This window comes from Nesoenas mayeri (assembly GCF_963082525.1).
Source record: "Nesoenas mayeri genome assembly, chromosome: 28".
NCBI lineage: Eukaryota > Metazoa > Chordata > Aves > Columbiformes > Columbidae > Nesoenas > Nesoenas mayeri.
In genome coordinates, this window is record NC_137558.1 from 209,461 (window position 1) to 233,995 (window position 24,535).

General features: G+C 71.1%; 3 protein-coding genes across 4 annotated transcripts; all 3 read left to right on the plus strand.

The window, feature by feature from the left end:
• Positions 1–768: 768 nt before the first annotated feature.
• Positions 769–14,330, plus strand: KIF5A (kinesin family member 5A; the record flags this gene model as incomplete). Its single annotated transcript, XM_080360536.1, is given in 31 exon segments — positions 769–897; positions 2,001–2,088; positions 2,482–2,555; positions 2,630–2,734; positions 2,819–2,867; positions 3,012–3,067; positions 3,159–3,246; positions 3,683–3,807; positions 4,010–4,114; positions 4,547–4,695; positions 5,146–5,294; positions 5,402–5,604; positions 5,707–5,775; positions 6,145–6,351; positions 6,764–6,910; positions 7,926–8,114; positions 8,669–8,786; positions 9,052–9,119; positions 9,724–9,831; positions 10,066–10,104; positions 10,106–10,167; positions 10,258–10,318; positions 10,396–10,467; positions 10,913–10,967; positions 10,970–11,016; positions 11,219–11,239; positions 12,740–12,965; positions 13,591–13,705; positions 13,985–14,055; positions 14,154–14,269; positions 14,271–14,330. Coding segments are annotated over 31 exon segments (3,171 nt in total).
• Positions 14,331–15,316: 986 nt separating this feature from the next.
• On the plus strand, positions 15,317–19,199 carry PIP4K2C (phosphatidylinositol-5-phosphate 4-kinase type 2 gamma). Its single transcript, XM_080360691.1, is given in 12 exon segments — positions 15,317–15,425; positions 15,427–15,489; positions 15,827–15,902; positions 15,905–15,923; positions 15,992–16,088; positions 16,201–16,341; positions 17,064–17,210; positions 17,310–17,348; positions 17,610–17,723; positions 17,817–18,087; positions 18,159–18,262; positions 18,568–19,199. Coding segments are annotated over 12 exon segments (1,239 nt in total). The 5' UTR covers positions 15,317–15,338; the 3' UTR covers positions 18,649–19,199.
• Positions 19,200–19,217: 18 nt separating this feature from the next.
• Positions 19,218–23,627, plus strand: DTX3 (deltex E3 ubiquitin ligase 3). 2 transcript variants are annotated; one of them, XM_080360456.1, is made up of 5 exons: positions 19,218–19,253; positions 20,215–20,282; positions 20,679–21,370; positions 22,532–22,749; positions 23,269–23,627. In XM_080360456.1, the coding sequence occupies exons 2-5, from the start codon at positions 20,270–20,272 to the stop codon at positions 23,342–23,344; spliced, it is 999 nt and encodes a 332-aa protein (XP_080216582.1). In that variant the 5' UTR covers positions 19,218–19,253; positions 20,215–20,269; the 3' UTR covers positions 23,345–23,627. The 2 variants fall into 2 exon arrangements, with proteins under 2 accessions (XP_080216582.1, XP_080216581.1); XM_080360455.1 differs by lacking the exon at positions 19,218–19,253 and adding an exon at positions 19,492–19,616.
• The last annotated feature ends 908 nt before the right edge of the window (positions 23,628–24,535 follow it).

Consider the following 24,535-nt stretch of genomic DNA (forward strand, 5'->3'; position numbering starts at 1 on the left):
GAGTCAGGACTGCTGGCTGCCCGCGTGGGGGAGGGGGGTTGGGGGGACTGGCCCTGCGCCGACCTCCCCAGCCGGGACAGGGTCTTGTCCCCCCCACCCCCGCAATGAATCAGCATCCTGGGGGGACGGTTCCCAGCGCCGGGCGGCCCCCGCACCCTCCATCTCCGTCCACCTTAAGAGCGGCGCGCGGTTCCACCTTAAGGCGGAGGGGGGGTGTGTGCGTGCGGGGGGCGGCCTCTCCCCCCTTCCCCCCCCTCAGCCGGTACCGGGGCTGCAGTGGCGACAGCAGCACGGTCACTGGAGCAGGGGGCAGCAGGAGCGCTGCGGAGCATCCCCCCCCCGCGGCGCCGCCCTCCCTCCCGCATCCTGCATCCCTGAGAGCATCCTGCGTCCCTGGGTACCACCCGGCACCTCTGGGCAGCATCCTGCATCCCTGAGAGCATCCTGCGTCCCTGGGTACCACCCGGCATCCTTGAGCAGCATCTCTGGGTACTGCCCAGCATCACCGAGCAGCATCCTGCATCTCTGAGCAGCATCCTGCATCCTTGGGTACCACCCAGCATCCCTGGGTACCACTCGGCACCTCTGGGCAGCATCCTGCATCCCTGAGCATCATCCCGCATCCCTGTGTACCACTTGACCCTTAGGTTGCCAGGAGCATCCTCGGGTACCACCTGCATCCCCGGGTGACACCCCACACCCTCAGGTACCCTTGAGCCTCTCCAGCCGCCCCCCAAACTCTTCTCACCGCCCCCCCGTCTCCCCAAAATGGCCGAGCCCAGCGCCGAGTGCAGCATCAAGGTCCTGTGCCGGTTCCGGCCCCTCAACCAGGCCGAGATCCTGCGGGGGGACAAGTTCCTGCCCGTCTTCCAGGGCGATGACAGCGTCGTGGTGGGGGTGAGTGCGGGGGGGGCACGGGGACCCCCCCCAAGCCTCGGGGGGTGGGGGGGAAGAGCCGTGTTGAGGGATAACAGGCATGGGGGGGTAACAGTCAGTTTGGGGGGCATGGCCTGTTTTGGGGGGATCACCTTGGGTGTGGCCGGTAGCTTCCCTGCCCCCCCTGGGGCGTCTCCCTGCCCCCCCGCATGCCCCTCCCTTACCGCCCCCCCACTCCTTTTCTAAGGATCCTCCCGGTTTCCGCCGGTCCGGCCCAGTGCGGGCTGGAGGGTGTTGTTTACAACGAGCGGAGACGCCCTGACCCCCGGGGGGGCCGCGATCGGGCCCCGGGGGGGATGTTTGCCGCAGATCCTGCCCCCCCAGCTGCAGCCCGGCCCTTTGTTACGGGGTGAAGCTGGAGGGGGGCGCTCAGGGGTCCTTGGGGTGGGGTGGGTACCGAGCGGGGGGGCCCGTGGGTGGCGTCGTGTCGCTGTGCGGTGGTGCCGGCGCAATGCGGGGTGTTGCGGGGGGGTGCGCGTGGGGTGGGGGGGTGCGAGTAGGGGGGTTGAGAGTGGGGATACGTGGGGCGGGTTTGCGGGGGGGGTTCTGCGGGGGTGGGGGGTGCGCGGGGGGGTGCGGTTGTGTCTGCGCCGTCGCTGCGGCGGTTGCGGGGGGGGGTGCTGGTGTCGCCGCCTGTCCCCGTGTGTCCCCGTGTCCGTGTGTCCCCGTGTCCGTGTGTCCCCGTGTCCCGCTGTCCCCGCGGTGGCTGCCACAGTTCAGCACCGGGGCCTGGACAGCTCCCGGGGGGAGGAGGGGAGGGCGTCTATGGGGGGGCTGAGAGGGTCTGTGGGGATTTATGGGGGGCTATGAGGGGCTGTGGGGGTCTGGGGGAGGCTGGGGGTCTCTGAGCATCTATGGGGGTCTGTGGGGCTTTCTGGGGGTGCCAGGGAGGGTGCGATGGGATCAAAGCTGTGTGAGACCCCCCCACGCTGCAACCCCCCACATCCCTTACTGGGACTCACTGGAACTTACGGGCCCCTCCATACCTGAGGCTGCCACAACCCCCAGCGCCTGCGGGGGGGTCACTCCTGGCCTCTGACCCCCTTGTCCTGTGTCCCCCCCAGGGCAAACCCTATGTCTTCGACCGCGTCTTCCCCCCCAACACCACGCAGGAGCAGGTTTATCACGCCTGCGCCATGCAGATCGTCAAGGGTGAGGGTCTGGGGGGGCCTCAGGGGGGCAGAGCTGGGAGACCCCCCCTCTGGGACCCCCAGATCCCTGGGGACACTGGAAGGCGCTGGGAGGTGACAGGGGCAGGTTGGGGGGTGACGGGGCAGGTTGGGGGGGATGGGGGTGTCCAGGAGGTCTTGGGGGTCCCTGTGGAATTTTTATTTTGCGGGGGGGTCACTGCAATTTCCGGGGATTCCGAGGGGGTCTGGGAGGTCTCAAGGGTCCTTGGGGGGTCTTGGAGGTGACCTCAGGTGACTTGGGGAGGTTCAGGGAGTTCGGGGATCTCAGGGGTGTCCCTAGGGGCCGGGGGGTCCTGGGGTGGCTCTCTGGGTTGGGGGGGCCCTGGGGGTCCCTGCCGACCCTCGCCCCCCCCAGACGTGCTGGCTGGGTACAACGGGACCATCTTTGCCTACGGGCAGACGTCGTCGGGCAAGACCCACACCATGGAGGTGAGGGGGCGCGGTGGGGGGGCAGCACCCCTGGGTCCTGGCGCCCCTGGGTGCTCACCCCCCGCGCCCCCCAGGGCAAACTGCACGACCCGCAGCAGATGGGCATCATCCCCCGCATCGCCCAGGACATCTTCAGCCACATCTACGCCATGGACGAGAACCTGGAGTTCCACATCAAGGTGGGGGCTGGGAGGGCCGGGGGGGGGGCGGGTCCTGACCCCCCCGCGCCCTGACACCCCCTCCCTTCCAATGCCCTCTGACAGGTTTCTTACTTTGAAATTTACCTGGACAAGATCCGGGACCTGCTGGACAGTGAGTGGGGGACTCTGGGGGACACTGGGGGGTACTGGGGGACTCTGGGGGACACTGGGGGACTCTGGGGGGTACTGGGGAGTACTGGGAGCTTCTGGGGCACCGGGGGGGGTCCCAGCCCCCTCACCCCATGTTCCCCCCCAGTGACCAAGACCAACCTGTCGGTGCACGAGGACAAGAACCGTGTTCCCTACGTCAAGGTGAGGAGGGAACCGCAGGGTCCCTTGTTTTGGGACACCCCCCCCAGGGACACCCCCAGAGGGGACCTGGGGTCTCACCACCCCCCCCCAGGGCTGCACCGAGCGCTTCGTGTCCAGCCCCGAGGAGATTCTGGATGTCATCGACGAGGGAAAGTCCAACCGGCATGTGGCTGTCACCAGTGAGCGCCGGGGACACGGGGACACGGGGGACACGGGGGACATGGGGGGCACGGGGGACATGGGGGACATGGGGGGGACATGGGGGACATGGGGGACATGGGGGCTGGGGGTGCTGGGCCCTGCTGTGCACCTGGGGGGGTGCCTGGGGTGGGGTTGGGGTCACTGGGGTGCTGGGGGACTGGAGGAGTCCTTGGGGCACCATGGGGGTCCCTGGGGTGTTGTGAGGGTCATTGGGGTATTGTGGGGGTCCCTGGGGTGCTATAGGGGTCCCTGTGGTGCTCTGGGGGTCCTTGGGGTACTCTAGGGTCCCTGTGGTGCTGTGGGGGATCCCTGGGGACATTGTGGGGTGCTGGGGGGTCCCGGGGAGTTCATGGGGGTGCCGGGGGGTCTGGGGGTCCCGGGGGGCCCGCGTGTGCAGCTCTCCCCGTCCCGCAGACATGAACGAGCACAGCTCCCGCAGCCACAGCATCTTCCTCATCAACATCAAGCAGGAGAACGTGGAGACGGAGCAGAAGCTCAGCGGGAAGCTCTACCTGGTGGACCTGGCGGGGAGCGAGAAGGTGGGGGGACCCCAAACCGGGGGCTGGGACGAGGGTCCCTGGGCTGGGGGATGTGGGACTGGGGGGTCACGGGGGGGTCTTTGAACGAAGAGGCTCTGGATTTGGGGTCTACTGGCTGGTGGCATCCTCGGGTTTGGGGGTCCCAGGGGTGCCCCTGGGCTGGGGGTGTCCCCATGGGGGGTGTCTGACCTGCCCCCCCCAGGTCAGCAAGACGGGGGCCGAGGGCGCCGTGTTGGACGAGGCCAAGAACATCAACAAGTCGCTCTCGGCGCTGGGCAACGTCATCTCGGCGCTGGCCGAGGGCACGGTGGGTGTCCCCCCGCCCCCCGCCCCCGGTCCCCGGGCTGGGGACACCCCTGAGCCCCCATGTCCCCCTGGTCCCCGGGCTGGGGACACCCCTGAGCCCCCATGTCCCCTGGTCCCCGGGCTGGGACACCCCTGAGCCCCCATGTCCCCCGGTCCCCGGGCTGGGGACACCCCTGAGCCCCGTGTCCCCCGGTCCCCGGGCTGGGGACACCCCTGAGCCCCCATGTCCCCCGGTCCCCGGGCTGGGACACCCCTGAGCCCCCATGTCCCCCGGTCCCCGGGCTGGGACACCCCTGAGCCCCGTGTCCCCCCGGTCCCCGGGCTGGGACACCCCTGAGCCCCCATGTCCCCCGGTCCCCGGGCTGGGACACCCCTGAGCCCCGTGTCCCCCGGTCCCCGGGCTGGGACACCCCTGAGCCCCGTGTCCCCGCAGAAGGCGTACGTGCCGTACCGGGACAGCAAGATGACGCGGATCCTGCAGGACTCGCTGGGGGGGAACTGCCGCACCACCATGTTCATCTGCTGCTCCCCCTCCAGCTACAACGACGCCGAGACCAAGTCCACCCTCATGTTCGGGCAGAGGTGGGGACGGGGTGCCCCTGTGCCGCCTGCACCCCAGCTGCACCCCAACTGCTCCCCGTGCACTCATTGCACCCATTGCACCCCAACCGCTCCCCAGCTGCACCCCAACTGCTCCCCGTGCACCCATTGCACCCATTGCACCCCAACTGCTCCCCAGCTGCACCCCAACTGCTCCTCGTGCACCCATTGCACCCCAACTGCACCCAACTCATCCCATTGCACCCATTGCACCCATTGCCCCCCAACTGCACCCCAACCGCTCCCCAACTGCTCCCCAGCTGCACCCCAACTGCTTCCCATGCGTCACAACAACCCTGCCCCCCCCACCCCAAACATTTCCCAGGGCGGGGGCTGCACCGGGGGGTCCCAAGCCCTGGGTCACTCTGATGGGCACATCAGGAGGGGTCCCTGCAAAGGGGGGTCGTGGTTGAGGGTCCCCCCTCGATCCAGGGCCAAGACCATCAAGAACACGGCGTCCGTGAACCTGGAGCTGACGGCCGAGCAGTGGAAGAAGAAGTACGAGAAGGAGAAGGAGAAGAACAAGGCGCTCAAGGAGACCATCGCCAGGCTGGAGGCCGAGCTGAGCCGCTGGCGGAGCGGTGAGGGGACCCCGGCACGCGGGAGGGGACCCCGGCATCCGGGAGGGGACCCGCCCCCCCGGCCACAGCATCAGCACGGGATGGAGAAACTGGGGCGCCGTCCGCAGGGGAGGCCGTGCCGGAGACGGAGCAGCTGAGCGGGGCCGAGGAGGCCGGGCCGGGCGAGGGGACAGCGCCGGGGCCGGGACCCGCCGGGGACACCCCGCTCGACGACAACAGCGGCTCCTCCATCGTCATCCGCATCTCGGAGGAGGAGCGGCGCAAGTACGAGGAGGAGATCCGCAAGCTCTACAAGCAGCTGGATGACAAGGTGGGGACCCCCCCAAACCCTCCCCTTCCCGGGGGTCCCATCGAGACCTGCTGGGACCCCCCAGGACCCTGAGACACTCTCGCCCCCCCCCGCCCCGCCCAGGATGACGAGATCAACCAGCAGAGCCAAATCATGGAGAAGCTCAAGCAGCAGATGCTGGACCAGGAGGAGGTGAGGGGGCCCAGCCCCCATGGCCCCATCTCTGTCTGAATGAACCCCAGATCCTCATCCCCCTGGGACCCCACCCTGACCCCCTGGGACTCCTTGGGACCCCACCCTGACCCGCTGGGACTCCTTGGGACCCCTGGGGATCCCTCTGAGACCCCCACCCCGCTGACCCCTGGGACCCCCACCCTGACCCCCTGGGACCCCACCCTGACCCCCTGGGGCCCCCTGCGACCCCTGGGGAGCCCTCTGAGACCCCCCACCCTGACTCCCTGGGACCCCTTGGGACCCCTGGGGATCCCTCTGAGCCCCCCCACCCGCTGACCCCTGGGACCCCCACCCTGACCCCTGACCCCGCCCCCCCGTGCCCCGCAGGTGCTGGCGGCGGCGCGGGGGGGCGGCGAGGCGGCGCGGCGCGAGCTGGCGGCGCTGCGGGCCGAGCACGGCGCCGCGCGCGCCGAGGTGGCCGAGGTGCTGGCGGCGCTGGAGGAGCTGGCGCGCAGCTACGACCGCAAAGCGCAGGAGGCCGAGGACACCGGGCGCCACAACCGCCGCCTGGCCGACGAGCTGGCGCGCACCGAGGTGACCCAGCCCGGCGCCGCCGGCAGCCGCGGGGCCCCTGGGGGGCTCCCGGGACCCCAGAGCGGGTCCTCAACTGGGCGCTTCGCCGGGTCCTTACTGGGAGCACCAAAGTGTCTCCGCACCTGGGAACCCCAAGTTCCAACCCAGCTGGAATTTCTACTGGGGACCCCGCTGGGACCCCTGAAGTGTCTCCTCAAGTGGGAGCACAAAGAGGGGGACCTCACCCCTTACACCGCACCCCGGAGAGCAAACCCCCAAACCAGAAAAGGGACACCCCCCCAAACCAGACCCCAAACTGGGAAACTCCCCTTAAACTGGGGTGCCAGACCGGGTGCTCGGGGGGAGCGGGATCTCGGGGTGCAGGGGTGCCGCGGGGCTGTGGGGTGCGGGGGTTCAGGTGCCCCCCCCGCAGGCCACGACGCTGTCGCTGGAGTCGGAGCTGGTGCGGGTGCGGGAGCTGGGGGGGCAGCAGCGGCGCCGCGCGGCCGAGGTGCTGAACGGGCTGATGCGCGACCTGAGCGAGTTCAGCCTCATCGTGGGCAACGGCGAGATCAAGCTGGTGAGGGGCGCGGGGCGGGCGTGGGGGGTGTGCTGTGCCCGCGGGGGTGCGGTGCGTGTCCTGTGCCCGTGGGGGTGTCCTGTGTGTCCTGTGCCCACGTGTGCTGCATCGGTGTCATACGTGTGTGTCCTGTGCCCGCATGTGCCGCGTGGGTGTTGTGTGTGCCCTGTACCTGTGCTGTGCTGTCCTGCGTGTGCCGCGTCGGTGTCATACGTGTGTGTCCTGTCCCCGTGTGTCACACTGTGCTGTGTCACACCATGCTGTGCCGTGTCACACCGCACCGTGTTGTGTTACATCACACTGTGTCACACCGTGCTGTGTTGTGTCACACTGTGCCGTGTTGTGTCACACCGTGCCATGTCACACCGTGCCGTGTCACACCGTGCCGTGTCACACCATGCCATGTTGTGTCACACTGTGCAATGTCACACCGTGCCGTGTCACACTGTGCTGTGTTGTGTCACACCGCGCTGTGTTGTGTCACACTGTGCCGTGTCACACCGTGCCGTGTTGTGTCACACTGTGCAATGTCACACCGTGCCGTGTCACACCGTGCCGTGTCACACCGTGCTGTGTTGTGTCACACCGTGCCGTGTTGTGTCACACCGTGCCATGTCACACCGCGCTGTGTTGTGTCACACTGTGCCGTGTCACACTGTGCCGTGTCACACCGTGCCATGTCACACTGTGCCGTGTCACGCCGTGCTGTGTCACACCACGCCGTGTTGTGTCACACCGTGCCGTGTTGTGTCACACCGTGCCGTGTCACACCGCGCTGTGCCGTGTCACACCGTGCCGTGTCACACCGTGCCGTGCCGTGTCACACCGCGCTGTGCCGTGTCACACCGTGCCGTGTCACACCGTGCTGTGCCGTGTCACACCGCGCTGTGCCATGTCACACCGTGCCGTGTCACACCGCGCTGTGCCGTGTCACACTGTGCCGTGTCACACCGTGCCGTGTCACACCGCGCTGTGCCGTGTCACACCGCGCCGCGTGACGCTGCCCGTCCGGCAGCCCGTGGAGGTGAGCGGCGCCATCGAGGAGGAGTTCACGGTCGCCCGGCTCTACATCAGCAAGATCAAGTCGGAGGTGAAGTCGGTGGTGAAGCGGTGCCGGCAGCTGGAGAACCTGCAGGTGGAATGTCACCGCAAGATGGAGGTGACGGGCCGCGAGCTGTCGTCCTGCCAGCTCCTCATCTCCCAGGTGCGGGGGGGACCCCGGCGCTCGGGGACCCCGTGGTTTAGTGGCCCTGGACTTTGGTGGCTCATGGTCTGGTGGCCCCGGGGTACGATGGCCTCAGGGTTTGGTAGCCCCAGGGTTCAGCGTCCCCATGGTTTGGTGACCCTGCGGTTTGGTGACCCCGTGGTTTGGTGACCCTGTGGTTTGGTGACCCTATGGTTTGATGTCCCCATGGTTTGGTGACCCTGAGGTTTGGTGTCCCCATGGTTTGGTGTCCCCATGGTTGTCCCCAGGGTTTGGTGTCCCCATGGTTCGGTGTCCCCATGGCTGTCCCCATGGTTATCCCCGTGGTTCGGTGTCCCCGTGGTTCGGTGTCCCCGTGGTTTGGTGTCCCCATGGTTTGTTGTCCCCATGGTTTGGTGACCCTGAGGTTTGGTGTCCCCGTGGTTCGGTGTCCCCATGGTTCGGTGTCCCCATGGCTGTCCCCGTGGTTTGGTGTCCCCATGGTGCGGTGTCCCCGGGTGCTGTGGGTGGCGCCGCGTGCCCGGGCAGGGACGGTGACCGCGGCGGCTCCGCAGCACGAGGCCAAGATCCGCTCGCTGACCGAGTACATGGCGACGGTGGAGCTGAGGAAGCGGCAGCTGGAGGAGTCGCACGACGCGCTGAGCGAGGAGCTGGCGCGGCTGCAGGCCCAGGGTGGGGGCGGGGGGGGCGGGGGGGCAGCAGAACTTGGGGGGCTGAGGGGGCGGGGGGGTTCAGGGGGGGGCCAGCAGAACTTGGGGGGCTGGGGGGGCGGGGGGCCTCGGGGGGTGGTCCAGCGGAACTTGGGGGGCTGGGGGAACACGGGGAGGCTGCAGGGGGTTGCAGGTTCAGCGGAACTTGGGGGGCTCAGGGGGTTGGGGGGTCACAGTGTGACTCGGGGGGTCCCCAGGGGTCCCTCAACACAAGCTCTGCCCCACAGAGACGGTGCAGGGGGGGGCGCGGAAGGAGGGGGAGCAGGATGAGACCCCCGACACGGCTGAGGTCAAGGTGAGGGGGGGCTGGGGGGGGGCAGAGCACCCCTGGGGGACACCGGGGGGTGTTGGGGTCCCTGAAGGGTGTAGGGGGACCAGGAGGGGATTTTGGGATCCTTACGGCAGGTGGGGTGTCCTGAGGGTGGGGAGGGGGTCCCAGGGGAGTCTGGGGGTCCCTGGGGGGTGTTGGTGCCCTCAGGGAGTTTTGGGGACCCTGGGGGAGGGTTTGTGGTCCCCGGGGAGTGCTGGAACCCCCAGGAGGTTATTGGGGACCCCGGGGCGGTTCAGGATCCCCTGGGGGTGTTGGCATCCCTGGGGTGTTGGGGACCCCAGGGTGGCTGGGGCCCGGGGGCTGTGGGTGCTGAGAGGGGGCCGGGGCCCCCGGGGGCTGTGGGTGCTGAGGGGGACCGGGGCCCCGGGGGCTGTGGGTGCTGAGAGGGGGCCGGGGCCCCCGGGGGCTGTGGGTGCTGAGGGAGACCGGGGCCCCGGGGGCTGTGGGTGCTGAGGGGGACCGGGCCCCCGGGGGCTGTGGGTGCTGAGGGGGGGCCGGGCCCCCGGGGGCTGTGGGTGCTGAGGGGGACCGGGCCCCCGGGGGCTGTGGGTGCTGAGGGGGGGCGCAGGCGCTGGCGCTGCAGCTGGAGAGCCAGCGCGAGGCGCAGCACAAGCAGCTGGCGCGGCTGCGGGACGAGGTCAACGCGCGGCAGAAAACCATCGACGAGCTGCGGGAGGTGAGTGGCCTCGACCTTGACCTTGACCTGACCCTGAGCCCAGCCCGTCCCCAACCTTGACCCTGACCCCACCCTTGACCTCAACCTTGACCCCGTTCCCATCTCCAACCCCAGATGCCCCATCCCCATCTCTGACCTTGACCCCATCCCTGACCTTCACCCTGTCCCCGGATGCCCCCCACGGGTCTGTCCGTCCCCCTGACTGTCCGTCCGTCTGTCCGTCCGTCCCGCAGCCTGAACCAGAAGCTGGAGCTGGAGCTGGAGAAGCTGCGGGGGGGAGCACGAGGCGCTGCGGGGGGAGGAGCGCGCCAAGGCCGCGCGGCTGCAGGAGCTCACGTGAGCCGGGGGCCCGCACCCCACCTCGGGGTGACCCCCCACCTCGGGGTGACCCCCCCAGCTCGGGGTTGACCCCCCGTGTCCCCCCAGATTCCTCCACGAGCGCCACGAACAGTCCAAGCAGGACCTGAAGGGGCTGGAGGAGACCGTGGTAGGTGTGGGGGGCTGGGGGCCCTGGGGGGGCTGGAGGGGTTTGGGGGTCACCGTGCACCCCTCACCCCCCCCCAGGCCCGTGAACTCCAGACCCTCCACAACCTGCGCAAGCTGTTTGTTCAAGACGTCACAACTCGAGTCAAGAAAGTGAGGGGGGGGTGAAATGGGGGGGGCAAAGAGGGGCCTAAAAATGTGGGGAGTCCCATCGGGGGTGTCCCAGCCTGGGGGTCCCAGTTTGGGGGTGGGGCCCATCTTGGGCATCGTGGGGGGGCTGGCTCAGGTTGGGGGTCTTGGGGGGGGTCTCAGGGCAGTATCGTGGGGGGTGTGAGCTGGGTTTGGGGTGGCGGGGCAGGTTAAGGGGGGTGATCAGCGGGGGGGGGGGCGTGGCGGGGCGGGGGGGCCGTACAGAGCCGGGGGGGCCGTACAGAGCCGGGGGGGCCGTACAGAGCCGGGGGCTGCGCCTCCCCGCGCGCCGTGCCCCCCGCGCGCCGTGCCCCCCCGCGCGCCGTGCCTCCCCGCGCGCCGTGCCCCCCCGCGCGCCGTGCCTCCCCGCGCGCCGTGCCCCCACGTGTGCCGCGCCCCGCGCCCGCAGAGCGCAGAGCTGGAGCCCGAGGACAGCGGGGGGCTGCACTCCCAGAAGCAGAAGATTTCTTTCTTGAGAACAACCTGGAGCAGCTTACAAAGGTTCACAAACAGGTGGGCGGGGGGCACGAGGGGGGGCCACCCCCCGGCACCCCCGGCTCCCCCACGCCTTCCCCCCGCTCCAGCCCCCCCTGTGTTGCAAGCGCCCCCTTGCTTTCCTGCCCCCACCCCGCGCTAAGCCCCCGCGTGGGGGCGGCATGGCCGGGGGCGCACGCTGACGCCCGCTCTGTTGCCCCCCCCGCTGCCTCCTCCCTAGCTGGATCTCTGGGTATCCAAGGTACTGCCACCCCCCACAGCACCCACACAGGACACGCGGGGGGGGGCGCCCCACTCTGCCCCCCCGGGAGGACACATGTGGGGGAGGGGGACTGAACCCCAAGTCCCCCCTTCCCCGGCCCCCCCAGTTCTGCGGGGGGAGCACCGCCCTGACCTCCAGCACTGTCCTGCCCCCCCGCCTGCTGCCCCCCCCCTGCTGCCCCCCCGCCTGGCTGTGGTGCCCCCACCTGCTCCCTCCGCCTCACTGCTGCATGTGGCTGCGGCGGCTCCGCTGGGGGGGCTGGGACCCCCCCGGGGCGCCGCGAGTGCCCAGGGGCTGCCGGGGGGGCCGGGTCCTGCGGGTGCTGCGGGTTGCTGTGCACCGGGGGGGCCGGGGCTGTACCGGGGCTGTACCGGGGGGGCCGGAGGTGTTCCGGGGGGGTGCCGGCGCTGTACCGGAGGTGCCGGGGCTGTCCCGGGGCTGTTCCCGGGGCTGTACCGGGGCGGGGTGTCAGGGGGTGCCGGGGCTGTCCCAGGGCAGCACCGGGTGCCAGCGCCCGCTCCCCGCAGCTGGTCCGTGACAATGCAGCACCGGGGGGTGTCAGGGGGTCCCGGGGCAGTACCGGGGTGTCAGGGGCAGTACCGGGGTGTCAGGGGCAGTACCGGGGGCAGTACCGGGGGTCAATGCCCGCTCCCGCAGCTGGTCCGTGACAATGCAGCACCGGGGCAGTACCGGGGTGTCAGGGGCAGTACGGGGGCAGTACCGGGGGCAGTACCGGGGGTCAGTGCTCGCTCCCCGCAGCTGGTCCGTGACAATGCAGCACCGGGGCAGTACCGGGGTGTCAGGGGGTCCCGGGGCAGTACCGGGGTGTCAGGAGCAGTACCGGGGGCAGTACCGGGGGCTGTACCGGGGTGTCAGTGCCCCCGCTCCCCGCAGCTGGTCCGTGACAATGCAGCACCGGGGGGCAGTACGGGGTGTCAGGGGCAGTACCGGGGGTCAACGCCCGCTCCCCGCAGCTGGTCCGTGACAATGCAGCACCGGGGCAGTACCGGGGTGTCGGGGGCAGTACCGGGGGCAGTATCGGGGGTCAGTACCGGGGGTCAGTGCCCGCTCCCCGCAGCTGGTCCGTGACAATGCAGCACCGGGGCAGTACCGGGGTGTCGGGGGCAGTACCGGGGGCATTACCGGGGGCAGTACCGGGGGTCAATGCCCGCTCCCCGCAGCTGGTCCGTGACAATGCAGCACCGGGGCAGTACCGGGTGTCGGGGGCAGTACCGGGGGCAGTATCGGGGGTCAGTACCGGGGGTCAGTGCCCGCTCCCCGCAGCTGGTCCGTGACAATGCAGCACCGGGGCAGTACCGGGGTGTCGGGGGCAGTACCGGGGGCTAGTACCGGGGGCAGTACCGGGGGTCAGTGCCGCTCCCCGCAGCTGGTCCGTGACAATGCAGCAGCGGGGCAGTACCGGGGTGTCCGGGGGCAGTACCGGGGGCAGTACCGGGGGTCAGTGCCCGCTCCCCGCAGCTGGTCCGTGACAATGCAGACCTGCGCTGCGAGCTTCCGAAGCTGGAGAAGCGGCTGCGCGCTACGGCTGGGCGCGTGCAGGCCCTGGAGGCCGCGCTGAGGGAGGCCAAGGAGGGCGCGCGCCTGGACAAGCGGCGCTACCAGCAGGAGGTGGAGCGGATCCGCGAGGCCGTGCGCGCGCGGGGGGGCGCGCGGGGCGCGCGCAGGACGCACAGCGCGCACATCGGTACGGGGGGGGCAGCGGTACGGGGAGGGGGACAGCGGTACGGGGGGGGGGGACACATCGGTACGGGGGGGGGACAGCGGTACGGGGCGGGGACAGCGGTACGGAGAGGGGACAGCGGTACGGGTATGGGGGGGGACAGCGGTACGGGGGGGACAGCGGTACGGGGGGGGGGGACACATCGGTACGGGGGGGGGACAGCGGTACGGGATGGGGGGGGACAGCGGTACGGGGGGGACAGCGGTACGGGATGGGGGGGGACAGCGGTACGGGGGGGACAGCGGTACGGGGGGGGAGGACACATCGGTTCGGGAGGGACACGTCGGTACGGGGATGGACATCGGTACGGGGGGGACACATCGGTACGGGGGGGGGGCACATCGGTACGGGGAGGACACATCGGTTCGGGAGGGACACGTCGGTACGGGGATGGACATCGGTACGGGGGGGACACATCGGTACGGGGGGGGGGACACGTCGGTACGGGGGGAACGGGAGGGCTCGGCGCGCGCGCCCGTACGGGGGGCGCTCGGCACCCGCTGCGGTGCTGGCGCGGGGGGGGCGCCCGCGGGAGCTGGGGGTGCAGGGGCCCAGCCAGCGCCCCTCAGCCCCCCGTGTGCCCCCCCAGCCAAGCCGGTGCGACCCGGGCAGGTGCCGGCGGTGTCGCCCCCCGGGATCAGCTACACCAACAGCCTCTTCCAGGGGTACCCCGCGGGGGGGGCCCTGCCCGGCCCCCAGGGCCTGTGAGTGCGGAGACTGGGGGGGGCACAGGCGGGAAGACATGGGGGGATCCTGGGGGACGTGGGGGTGCAGGGGCAGGGTGCAGGGGACGCTGGGGGGGGGGGGGGGACATGGGGGCACAGAATAGGGGGGCTGGGGGCATGCAGGGACTGGGGGGGCACAGGGTATGGGGGGCTCACAAGGGTGGAGGGACATAGGGAATGGGGTGACCCCCCCGCTGCCAGCAGTGCCTGGGGGTGCCTCAAGGCCTCTGTCTCCCCCATCCTCATGTGCCCCCCCAGCTTTGGCAATGTTCCCAGCACGCTCTCTAGCACCCCCCCGGACGTTTATCAGCAGCTCAACGTGGATAATGGTGAGGGGGGGCCCTGGGGAGGGCATGGGGGTCCCAGCTGTGGGATGAGGGTGTGTGGGGGTCCCCATCACCCCCCGAGCCGCTGTTCTTTCTCGCAGGGAACGTGACAGACATCAACGACAACAGGTACGGGGGGGTCGGCGGGGCGGGGCGCGGGCGGGGCCGGGCCGGGCTGAGCCCCCGCGTGTCCCCAAGGAGCGACCTGTCCTGCGCCCTGCGAGGCCGAGGAGCAGCCGCAGCTCTTCCCCGTGCGCCAGGAGACAGCGGCCAGCTAATGCCCCCCCGCAGGTATGGGGGACCCTCCCGGCGCCCCCGGCCCTGGGTCCCCCAGGACACCCCCAGCTAATGCCCCCGCAGGTATGGGGGGACCCTCCCGGCGCCCCCGGCCCTGGGTCCCCCCAGGACACCCCAGCTCTGTGTCCCCCCGCAGGTCCCGCCGGACCCGTCTCCGCTCGCATGTCCCGGTGTCACCTCCGTGTCCCCCCCGTGCTCGCCCTGTCCCGCCCCACGGCGCGGGGGGAACCCGTCCCCCGGATGGGGGGGGGGGCTGCCGGTCCCCCCCCACTCCCCCTCGGCCCCCCCCACTCTCCGGGGGGGCCCCGCCGGGGGCTGGGGGTGCATCGCGGGGCCGCTTCGAGATGCCTTAAGCCGATACCTGGAGGAATGTCTGGGCCCCTCCCCAAAAATACGGGTGTTCCCCCCTCCCGAGTGGGGGTCAGCCCCCCCCCCTTGTAACCTCCCCCGTCCCCATGCTTGACACTTCGGCTGTGCCCCCCCCCAACTCCCCGGGACCTGCTGTGCCCCCCCCCGCGTGTTTGGGGGGGTCCCCAGGAGTCCAGCGCCCCCCCGTGTGTTTGGGGAGTCCCCCGGGGTCCGCCCCCCCTCCCCGTCCCCCCCCGCTCAGCGCTGCATGTCCCGCCCCCCCGGAGCGGCTCAATAAAGGTCAGAGACACTGAGAGGAGTCGGGGGAATTGGGGACGGGGGCGTGGCGGGGCGTGGCGGGGCGTGGCGGGGCGGGGGCGGGGCGGGGCGGGGCGGGGTTCGACTCGGCTCGGCTCGGCCTCACACATCCCCTGTAGGGAGCACACACCCCTCCAAGGGGGTCACACGTCCCCTGTAGGGATCGCGCTGCCCCTGTAGGGATCACAGGTCCCTTGCACTGAGCGCGCAGTCGCTGCGGCCCCAGGGCGCATGCGCGGGGTAGGGAGCCGCCCTCACCCAACTTCCGGTGGGCGGCTTCCGGCTTCCGGCGCCGCGGCGGGGCGGGCGGAAGCGCGGCGGCCATGGCGGCGGCGGCGCCAGCAGCGAGCGGGCCCGCGGCGCCGCGCACGAAGACCAAGAAGAAGCAGAAGCGGTTCGTGCCGCAGCGGTGTGAAGGTGCCGCGGGCCGCCGACCCGCTGCTGGCCGTGCTGGCCTGGGGCGTCAACCACCAGGTGAGGCCGGGCCTCGGCATCCCCGGGACCCGCGGCCGGGGCACCGGAAGCCGTGAGAAAATAAACTGTCGAACCGGAACCGGCTCCTCCCGTTACCGGGACCCCCGGGACCCCTCGGCTCTGCCCCCGTTACCGGCCCCCCCGGGACCCCTCGGCTCTGCCCCCTTACCGGGACCCCCCCGGGACCCCTCGGCTCTGCCCCCCCGTACCGGGACCCCCCCCGGACCCCCCTCAAAACCCTCCGGCTCTTCGCCGTTACCGGGACTGCCCCCCGGGACCCCGCAGTGTGCGGTAACGGCCCCGGTTGTCCCCGGTTTTGGGGTCCCCGCCCCCGCAGATCGGCGAGCTGAGCCAGGTCCCGCTGCCCGTGATGCTGCTGCCCGACGACTTCAAAGCCAGCTCCAAAATCAAGGTCACAACCACCTCTTCAACCGGTGAGGGGGGGCTCGGAGGGGGGCCGGGGGGCGGCCCCCGGTGTCTCACGCTCTGCCCGAACCCCCAGGGAGAACCTCCCCAGCCACTTCAAGTTCAAGGAATATTGTCCCCAAGTCTTCCGCAACCTCCGCGAGCGCTTCGGCATCGACGACCAGGACTATCAGGTGGGGGACGCCCCCTGGGGGGGTTGTCCCCGCTTTAGGGGCCCCCTGGAGCTCCACGTCGCTGTGCGTCCCCCCCCTGGAGCTCCACGTCGCTGTGCGTCCCCCAAAACAGGTGTCGCTGACGCGGAGCCCCCCGCACTGGGAGGGCAGCGACCGGCGCTTCCTCCTCTCGTCCGACCGCACGCTGGTGCTGAAGGAGCTTTCCAGCGAGGACGTGGCCGACGTGCACGACCTCCTGTCCCACTACCACCAGGTACGGGGGGGCACGGGGGCTGCAGGGGGCGTGGTGGGTGCAGGGGGCTGCGGGGGGCATGGGGGCTGCGAGGGGCATGGGGGCCGCAGGGAGTGCGGGGGGGTGTGGGAGGCACGGGGGCCGTGGGGGGGTGTGGGGGGCCGCGGGGGGCGCGGGGCCCACGGCGTGTCCTGCAGCGCGGGTGTCGCGCGGGGGGGTGCGGGGGGCGCAGGGGGCCGTGGGGGGCTGCGGGGGCGCAGGGGGCTGTGGGGGCCGCGAGGGGGTGCGGGGCCCGCGGCATGTCCTGCAGCGCGGGTGTCGCGCGGGGGGGTGCGGGGGGCGCAGGGGCCGCGGGGGGCGCGGGGCCCGTGGCGTGTCCTGCAGCGCGGGTGTCACGCGGGGGGGTGCGGGGGGCGCAGGGGGCCGTGGGGGCCGCGGGGGGATGCGGGGCCCGCGGCGTGTCCTGCAGCGCGGGTGTCGCCGGGGGGGGTGCGGGGGGTGCAGGGGGCCGTGGGGGCCGCGGGGCGCGCCGCGTGTCCTGCAGCGCGGGTGTCGCGCGGGGGGGCGCGGGGGGCCGTGGGGGGCGCAGGGGCCGCGGGGGGCGCGGGGCCCGCGGCGTGTCCTGCAGCGCGGGTGTCGCGCGGGGGGCTGCGGGGGGCGCAGGGGGCCGTGGGGGCCGCGGGGGGCGCGGGGCCCGCGGCGTGTCCTGCAGCGCGGGTGTCGCGCGGGCGCCCGCCCCGCAGTACGTGGTGCAGTGCCACGGGAGCACGCTGCTGCCGCGCTTCCTGGGCATGTACCGCGTGAGCGTGGACAGCGAGGAGACCTACCTGCTGGCCATGAGGAACACGTTCAGCCACCGCCTCCCCGTCCACAGGAAATACGACCTGAAGGTACCGGGGTGTCCCCCTCCCAAACCTGAGACCCCTCCGGGGGACGGGACCCCCCTGTCACCTCCTGTCACCTCTGATTCCCACCCCGTGTCTTTCCAGGGCTCACTTGTGTCCCGAGAAGCCAGTGACAAGGAGAAGGTACTGGGGTTGGGGTGGCATTGTGACCCCCCCAAAATTTGAGGGGGGGGTCTCCAGGCCTCATTACCCCCCCCAATAATAACAGCTCATTACCTGCCCCCCATAACGCTGGCTCGTTACCCTAACAAGGCCAACACAGGAGATCCAACCCTTTGACCGCTACACGCGTCCTCTGCTTTGGGGGTGTCCCCTTCATTCCTGGGGAACCCCTACCTGCCCCCACCCCCAAATTGATATTTCCGGGGGTGCTGCCCCCCCCAGGGCAAGGACCTGCCCACCCTGAAGGACGTGGACTTCTTGAACAAGAACGAGAAGGTCTACGTGGGCGAGGAGGCGCAGAGGGAGTTCATGGAGAAGCTCAAGAGGGATGTGGAGGTGGGGGAACTGGGGGGCTACGGGGGGCGGGATGCACCCCCCGCCCATCAGGGTGCCCCCAGCCCCAAATAACCTCTCGTTGCCCCCCCGCAGTTCCTGGTGCAGCTGAAGATCATGGATTACAGTCTCCTCCTGGGCATCCATGAGGTGGGGCGGGCGGAGCAGGAGGAGGACGAGGAGGTGGAGGAAGATGACGGGGGGGCCACAGGGGGGGGTGACGAGGCGGGGGGGGGCCCAGTTTGGGGGGGGGGCTCCTACGGCACCTCCCCCGAGGGGATCGGCAGTTACCTCAACTCCCACCGCCCCCTCGGCCCCGGCGACTTCGACCCCTCCGTTGACGTCTACGCCCTGCGCGGCGCCGAGGGTGAGCGGGGGGGTTTGGGGGGGGGGGGCCGGGGTGCTGACGCCCCGGGGTGCTGACGCCCCCGCCCGCAGACGCCCCCCGCCGCGAGGTGTATTTCATGGGGCTGATCGACGTGCTCACCCAGTACGACGCCCGCAAGAAGGCGGCGCACGCGGCCAAGACCGTCAAACACGGGGTGAGGGGGCACCCCCGGCGGGGGGAGTGCGGGGGGGGCCCTTGTTTATAGGGGGGTTAGCAGGGGGTGTCCCCCTTGTTTCTTAGGGGGTGGGCTGGTTAGAGCCTTGTTGGGGTGCGAGAGAGGGGATGGGGATGGGGGGGACACTGGGGGGGTTTCTTCTGCTGCCTGTTTTTGCGGGGTTGGTGATGGGTGATGGTGGGGTCGGTGGTGTTTAGGGGCACCGTGGGGGGGTCGGTGGTGTTTGGGGGGCACCGTGGGGCGGTCAGTGGTGTTTGGGGGGTCTGACCCCGCGTCCCCCCCAGGCCGGAGCGGAGATCTCCACGGTGCACCCCGAGCAATACGCCAAGCGCTTCCTCGACTTCATCACCAACATCTTTGCTTAGGGGGCCCCCCCTGGACCAAGAGACCCCCCTGGACCAAGAGCCCCCCCAGGATGTGCTGCCCCCCCTCGGTGTGCGCAGCCCCCAGTCCCCCCTCCTGGGCTTTTGCTCCTCAAGTGCCTTAACTTTATTAAAGGGGGGTCTGGTGGGGGGTCAGGCTCTGCCCCCTCACCAGGGGGGGTCTGGTGGGGGGTCAGGCTCTGCCCCCTCACCAGGGGGGATCTGGGGCTCCCCCCAAACACAAGGGCAGCCGGGACTCTTCTGCCGCCCCCCCCTTCCCCAGGCAGGGCGGGACAATTAAACACTAATTGCCCCAGGGTAAGGGGGGGCAGGGGTGCTGCCCCTCCCTTCTGAGCCGGGCTGGGGGGCTGGGGGCATTCCCTGTTCCCCTCCAATATGGGACCCCGGGGGTCACCCGAGCCCCCTCCCTTAGAGCAGCTCCCCGGGGGGACCCCAGTTCCCATGGGGCCCTGGGTGACCGACCCCGTGTTACCAGCGGCCCCCCCGCACCGGAGGGTTTTCCCGTCACTGTGTCCTGAGAAATAAATTATTGAACCAGACCCGGCTCTGCCCGTTACCGGCGCCGCCTCGAACCCCGGGAACCCCCGGTAACCGGAACCCTCCGGGCCCGCGCCATGTACTGGGGACTCCTGGCCCCGCCCCTTCCCCGGCCCCGCCCCTTCCTATGGCCCCGCCCCTTCCCCTGGCCCCGCCCCATTCTTCCAGCCACGCCTCTCCATCACGCGCCGTTCCCATGGCGACGGGCCCGGTGCTCCGTCCCCAGCCCCGCCCTCCCGCGCGCCGTTGCCATGGCCCCCGCCCCGTTGCCATGGCGGCCCCGCCCCGCGTGATCACGTGACACGCGGCGGCTCCGGGCCCGGCCCCGCCGCCGCCGCCGCCGCCGCCGCCCGCCGCCCGGCCTCGCCGCCCCCGCCTCGCCGCCCCCGCCATGCTCCGGCCGCCCGGCGATGGTGGGTCCGGGGGGGGGCGGGGGGACCCTTCCTGCCCCGCTGCCGGCGCCACCGGGCCCGGCGTCCCCGGGCCTGCCCCCTCGGCCTGGCCCGGCCTCCCCCGGGCCTACCGCGACCCCCGGGAACGGGCGCTGCGCCCGCCCGGAGCCCCCCGGGCCTGTCGTTCCCCGCCTGGGACCCCCGGGCATCATCCGGACCTCGTTCCCGCCCACCCCCCGGGCCCGCTCCGGCCCCCGCGCCCCGGCCCGGCCGCTCCCCATCCTGCCCGCGCCCCCGTCCCCGCGTGGAGACCCCGGGAGGCTCGGGGGGGCAGCAGCAGTGGGGCCCCCATGGCGGGACGGGTAAACACCCCCGGGGGGCTGACGGGCTTTGCGGGGCTGGGAAGCGTGTGGGGGCGGCCGAGGAGCCTGTGCCCCCCTCCCGCTGCTCGGGGCACCGGGGCCGTTTGTTGCTGTGGGTCTCCCGGGGACACCGGGGGGCGGGTTGTGCTGCTGCTGCTGCTGCTGCTGCTGCTGTTGTTGTTGTTGTTGTTGTTGTTGTGGGGTGTCCTGGGGGGGGATCGTGCGGGGGGCACCGTGTGACCCCCGTGTCCCCCCAGCCTGCGGCTCGTGGCTCCGCTGACCCGCTGGCGCCTCTGGCTCGTGTTGTCCCCCATGGGCTCGCCAGGTGAGTGTCACCCCGGGCTGGGGACCCCCCGGCTGTGGGGACCCCCCTCTCCTCCTGGGACGGGGGAGCTGCGCTGGGGGGGCGGGGGGTCCCCAAACCTCATCACCCCCGGCGGTTTGGGGGCTGTGACCCCCCTTGGGTTGCTCATTTTTTGATGGGAGGGGCGGGTTTGAGGCTTGGGTGGGCAAATGTCCCCCCCACATCCCACGGGCGTTGGGGGGTCCCTCGCCCCACCCCCACGGGTTTGTCCCGCTCGGTTTCTGAGGAGGGTGCAGGTTGGGTCCCCGAGGTGCTGCCTTGGCCGCAACGTCCCCTCAGCGCGGTGGGGACACCCCGGGGACACTGGGGGACACCTGGAGCGTGTCCCCCTAACCCCCCCCCGGGGGCCCCCCGCAGTGTCCTTTGTCCTCTCCAGGATGTCCTCCTGCGGGGGGGCCACCAAAAACAAAGTGACCGTTTCCAAGCGCGTCTGGGACTTCTTGACCAAGGAGAGCCCGGCCAAGCTGGCGCGGCTGAAGGAGGAGACCAAGGTCACCATCATGGTGGACGGCGAGACCTCCGACATCTACGTCCTGCAGCTCTTCGTGCCCCCCCCCGGCCCCCCGGGGGGGCTCTGCCCGGCCCGCAAGGCCCTTAAGGCTCTGCTCAAAGAGACCGAGAAGGAGCTGAAGAAGAAAAGCCAGCGGCACGACGAGCTGCTCGGGCGCGTCGGCGCCGTCCCGGAGCCCGGCGGCGGCCCCGGGGGCGGGCGGGGGGGCGCCCCGGCGGCAGGCGGGGGCGGGGGCGGGGGGGGCCCGTCGTGGCGGGACGAGGAGCCGGAGCGGCAGTGCCCCATCTGCCTCGGCGAGATCCAGAAGATGAAGACGCTGGAGAAGTGCCGGCACTCGTTCTGCGAGGACTGCATCACGCGGGCGCTGGCCGTGCGCACCGCCTGCCCCATGTGCGGCCGCTTCTACGGCACGCTGGTGGGCAACCAGCCCCCCAACGGGCGCATGCTGGTGACGCGCGACGCGGGGCTGCCGCTGCCCGGCTACGAGAGCTTCGGCACCATCATCATCCAGTACGTCTTCCCGCCCGGCGTCCAAGGGGTAAGACGGGACCCCGCGCTGCGTTCGGGGGTCGCTCCTGCGGCTGGTGCCGCCGGGCGGCGCGGGAGGGGGTGGGCGTCACGGCTCGCGCCTGTGGCCCGGGCACCCCGAAATCCCCATGGGCACCCGCGGGCACCCCCACGTCCTGACGGGTGCCATGGGCACTCCCAAATCCTGACGGGTGCCATGAGCACCCCCACATCCTGACGGGTGTCACAGGCACCCCCACATCCTGATGGGTGTCACGGGCACCCCCAAATCCTGACGGGTGTCATGAGCACCCCCACATCTTGGCGGGTGGCTCTGGTCCCACGTGGGTGCCACCGGAGGGCGCTGGGTGCTGCGCTTCAGTTCTGTGGCCTTGGTGGCCTTGGGCGCCCCCCAAACGCTGCTGGGTGTCATGGGCACCCCTGGGTACCCCAAAACATTCCTGGGTGCCCCCAACCCGTCTCTGTACCCTGAGTGCACCCCTAAACCCTGATGGGTGTCATGGACACCCCCAAACCCTGCTGGGTGTTCCTGGCACCCCTGGGCACCCCAAACCCTGACGGGTGTCATGGGCACCTCTGGGCACCCCAAACCCAACCGGGTGTAAGGGGCACCCCCAAACCCTGCTGGGTGCCCCAACCCAGCACCCCTGGGTGTCCTCAGGCCCTTCTGGGTGCCACAGGCATCCCTGAGCACCCTAAAACCTCTTCTGGGCTCCCCCAAAACCTGCCGGGTGTCCCACCTCAACGTCATCACCCCGGCATCCCTGGGTGCCCCCAAACCCCTGGGTGTGCCCAACCCCCCCGGGTGCCCCCAGACTCCTGGGTGCCCCCCAACCCCCCCGGCTGCTCCAACCCCCCCGGGTGTCCCCAAACCCCTGGGTGCCCCCCAACCCCCCCGGGTGCTCCAACCCCCCCGAGTGTCCCCAAACCCCTGGGTGCCCCCAAACCCCCCCGGCTGCTCCACCCCCCCCCGGGTGCCCCCAAACCCCTGGGTGTGCCCAACCCCCCTGGGTGCCCCCAAACCCCCGGGTGCCCCCAAACCCCTGGGTGTGCCCAAACGCCCTGGGTGCGCCACCCCCCCTGGATGTCCCCAAACCCCCTGGGTGCCCCCCCCCGGCGCCCCCCCGTGCCCCCCCGTGCCGCCCGGGCCCAGCGCGGCGCTGCCCCGCAGGCGGAGCACCCGAACCCGGGCGTGCGCTACCCCGGCACCACGCGCGTGGCGTACCTGCCCGACTGCCCCGAGGGGAACAAGGTGCTGGCGCTGTTCCGCAAGGCGTTCGCGCAGCGCCTCACCTTCACCGTGGGCACCTCGCTCACCACGGGCCGCGCCAACGTCATCACCTGGAACGACATCCACCACAAGACCAACTGCGCGGGGGGGCCCCAGCTGTGCGTGGGGGGGGCCAGCTGTGCGGGGGGTGCGGGGGGTCCCCAGCTGTGCATGGGCGTGGGGGGGCCCAGCTGTGCGTGGGGGAGCGGGGGGGCCCAGCTGTGCATGGGGGGCCCAACCGTGCGTGGGGGAGCGGGGGGGCCCAGCTGTGCGTGGGGGTGCGGGGGCGGGGCGGGTGCAACCCTGGGAGGGGGGTGGGGAGCCCCAGGGGTGGAGGGAGCGTCCCTGGGGCAGGTTTTGGGGGGCTGGGGGGGCACCGTCCCTGGCTCCCGTTTGGGATGGGGGGACACCCATGGCGGGGGATCATCCCTGGCATGGCTGGGGGGGTGGAAGGAGCATCCTTGGGGCAGGTTTTGGGGGGCTGGGGGGGCACTGTCCCTGACACCTGTTTGGGGTGGGGGGGACACCCCTGGATTCAGGGGGGGCACCGTCCCTGGGGTGGGGGGGACATCTCTGGGGCAGGTTTGGGGGGCAGCACCCCGCCGGGGGTGCACACACTGACCCGCCCCCCCCCCCAGGTTCGGGTACCCCGACCCCACGTACCTCGCGCGGGTGCAGGAGGAGCTGCGGGCCAAGGGCATCACCGAGGACTGAGCGGGGGCGCCGGGACCCCGGGACCATCCCCACCGGCCCCCCCGCCTGCTGCCAGGGCCGGGGGGGGGCGCGGTGCCGCCCACCCCCCCATGGACAGACGGACGGTGTCACTCTGTACATAAACCCCCGCAGCCCCCCAGGACAGACGGACAGGCTGGGGGGTCCTGTGCCCCAGCGCCCCGGGGGGGGGGCGGCGCCCTCGGGGGGACAAGGGGTTATTTATTTTTTATTTTACCCTCCCCCCATCTCTGTAACTTTGATCCAATAAAAATATGCAACGCTGGCGGGGGCTCTGGGGGGGCTCTGGGGGCCTGGGGTGTGTGACCCCCCGGTTTCCCCGAACCCCTGGGGACAGCGGGGGGCAGGAATGGGGACAGAGGGACTCAAGGACGGGGGAGGGTCCAAGGGATAAGCCCCGCCCTCTTCATCACAGGCCACGCCCCTGGGGGGCCACACCCAGACAGGCCACGCCCCCCACACCCTATAGCCCCGCCCAACATCGCAGCCACACCCTGGGACCACACCCACCCTGGGACCCTCCCACGGGACCCCCACGGGAGTGGACACGTGTGGTGGGGCGGGGCTTAAAGAAAGGAGGCGGAGCTAAGATGGGCGGTGCTTAAAGTGTGGGGCGTGGCTAAGGGGGTGTGGGCGGGGGTCACAGAAAGGGGTGGGGCTGAGGAAACGGGAGGGGCTAAGGTGGGTGTGGTGGGTCGTCGAGGGGCGGGGCGAAGAAGAGTTTGGGTGGGGCTTGAACAAAGGGAGTGGGGCTAAGTGGGTGGTGCTTGAAGAAGGGCGTGGCTAAGATGGGCGTGGTCGGGGTAGAAAGGGGCGGGGTTAAGAAGTGGGGTGGTTTGATAGGGCGGTGCTGGGTTGGCTATGGGCGGGGCTTGAAGAAGGAGGCGGAGCTTAAAGGGGCGAGGTTAATGCATGCAGGGGCGTGGCCTGGACGGGGTGGGGCCCCCCCCCCCTCCCTCATTTATTTTGCTGAAGAAAGAGGCAGATTTCGGTCTGGTTAAAATCTCACCATCCATTGGGTAGAAAAGGGCGGGGGGGGCGGGGCAGCCCCTCCCCCAGCCCCTCCCCCAGCCCGGCCTCGGGGGGGTCCCGGGGGGGCGGGGCCGAGACTTGGCACAAAAATCCTGGCGACAGCGCGAGGGGGGGGCTGTACAGTAGAAAACTGGGGGGGGA

What these genes read in the sequence shown, in the direction of transcription:
- DTX3 (XM_080360456.1), top strand. An exon ending in TCCCGCCCGGCGTCCAAGGG is followed by an intron (nt 21,371 to 22,531) that starts GTAAGACGGGAC and finishes GCTGCCCCGCAG; the next exon opens with GCGGAGCACCCGAACCCGGG. An exon ending in TGCGCGGGGGGGCCCCAGCT is followed by an intron (nt 22,750 to 23,268) that starts GTGCGTGGGGGG and finishes CCCCCCCCCCAG; the next exon opens with GTTCGGGTACCCCGACCCCA.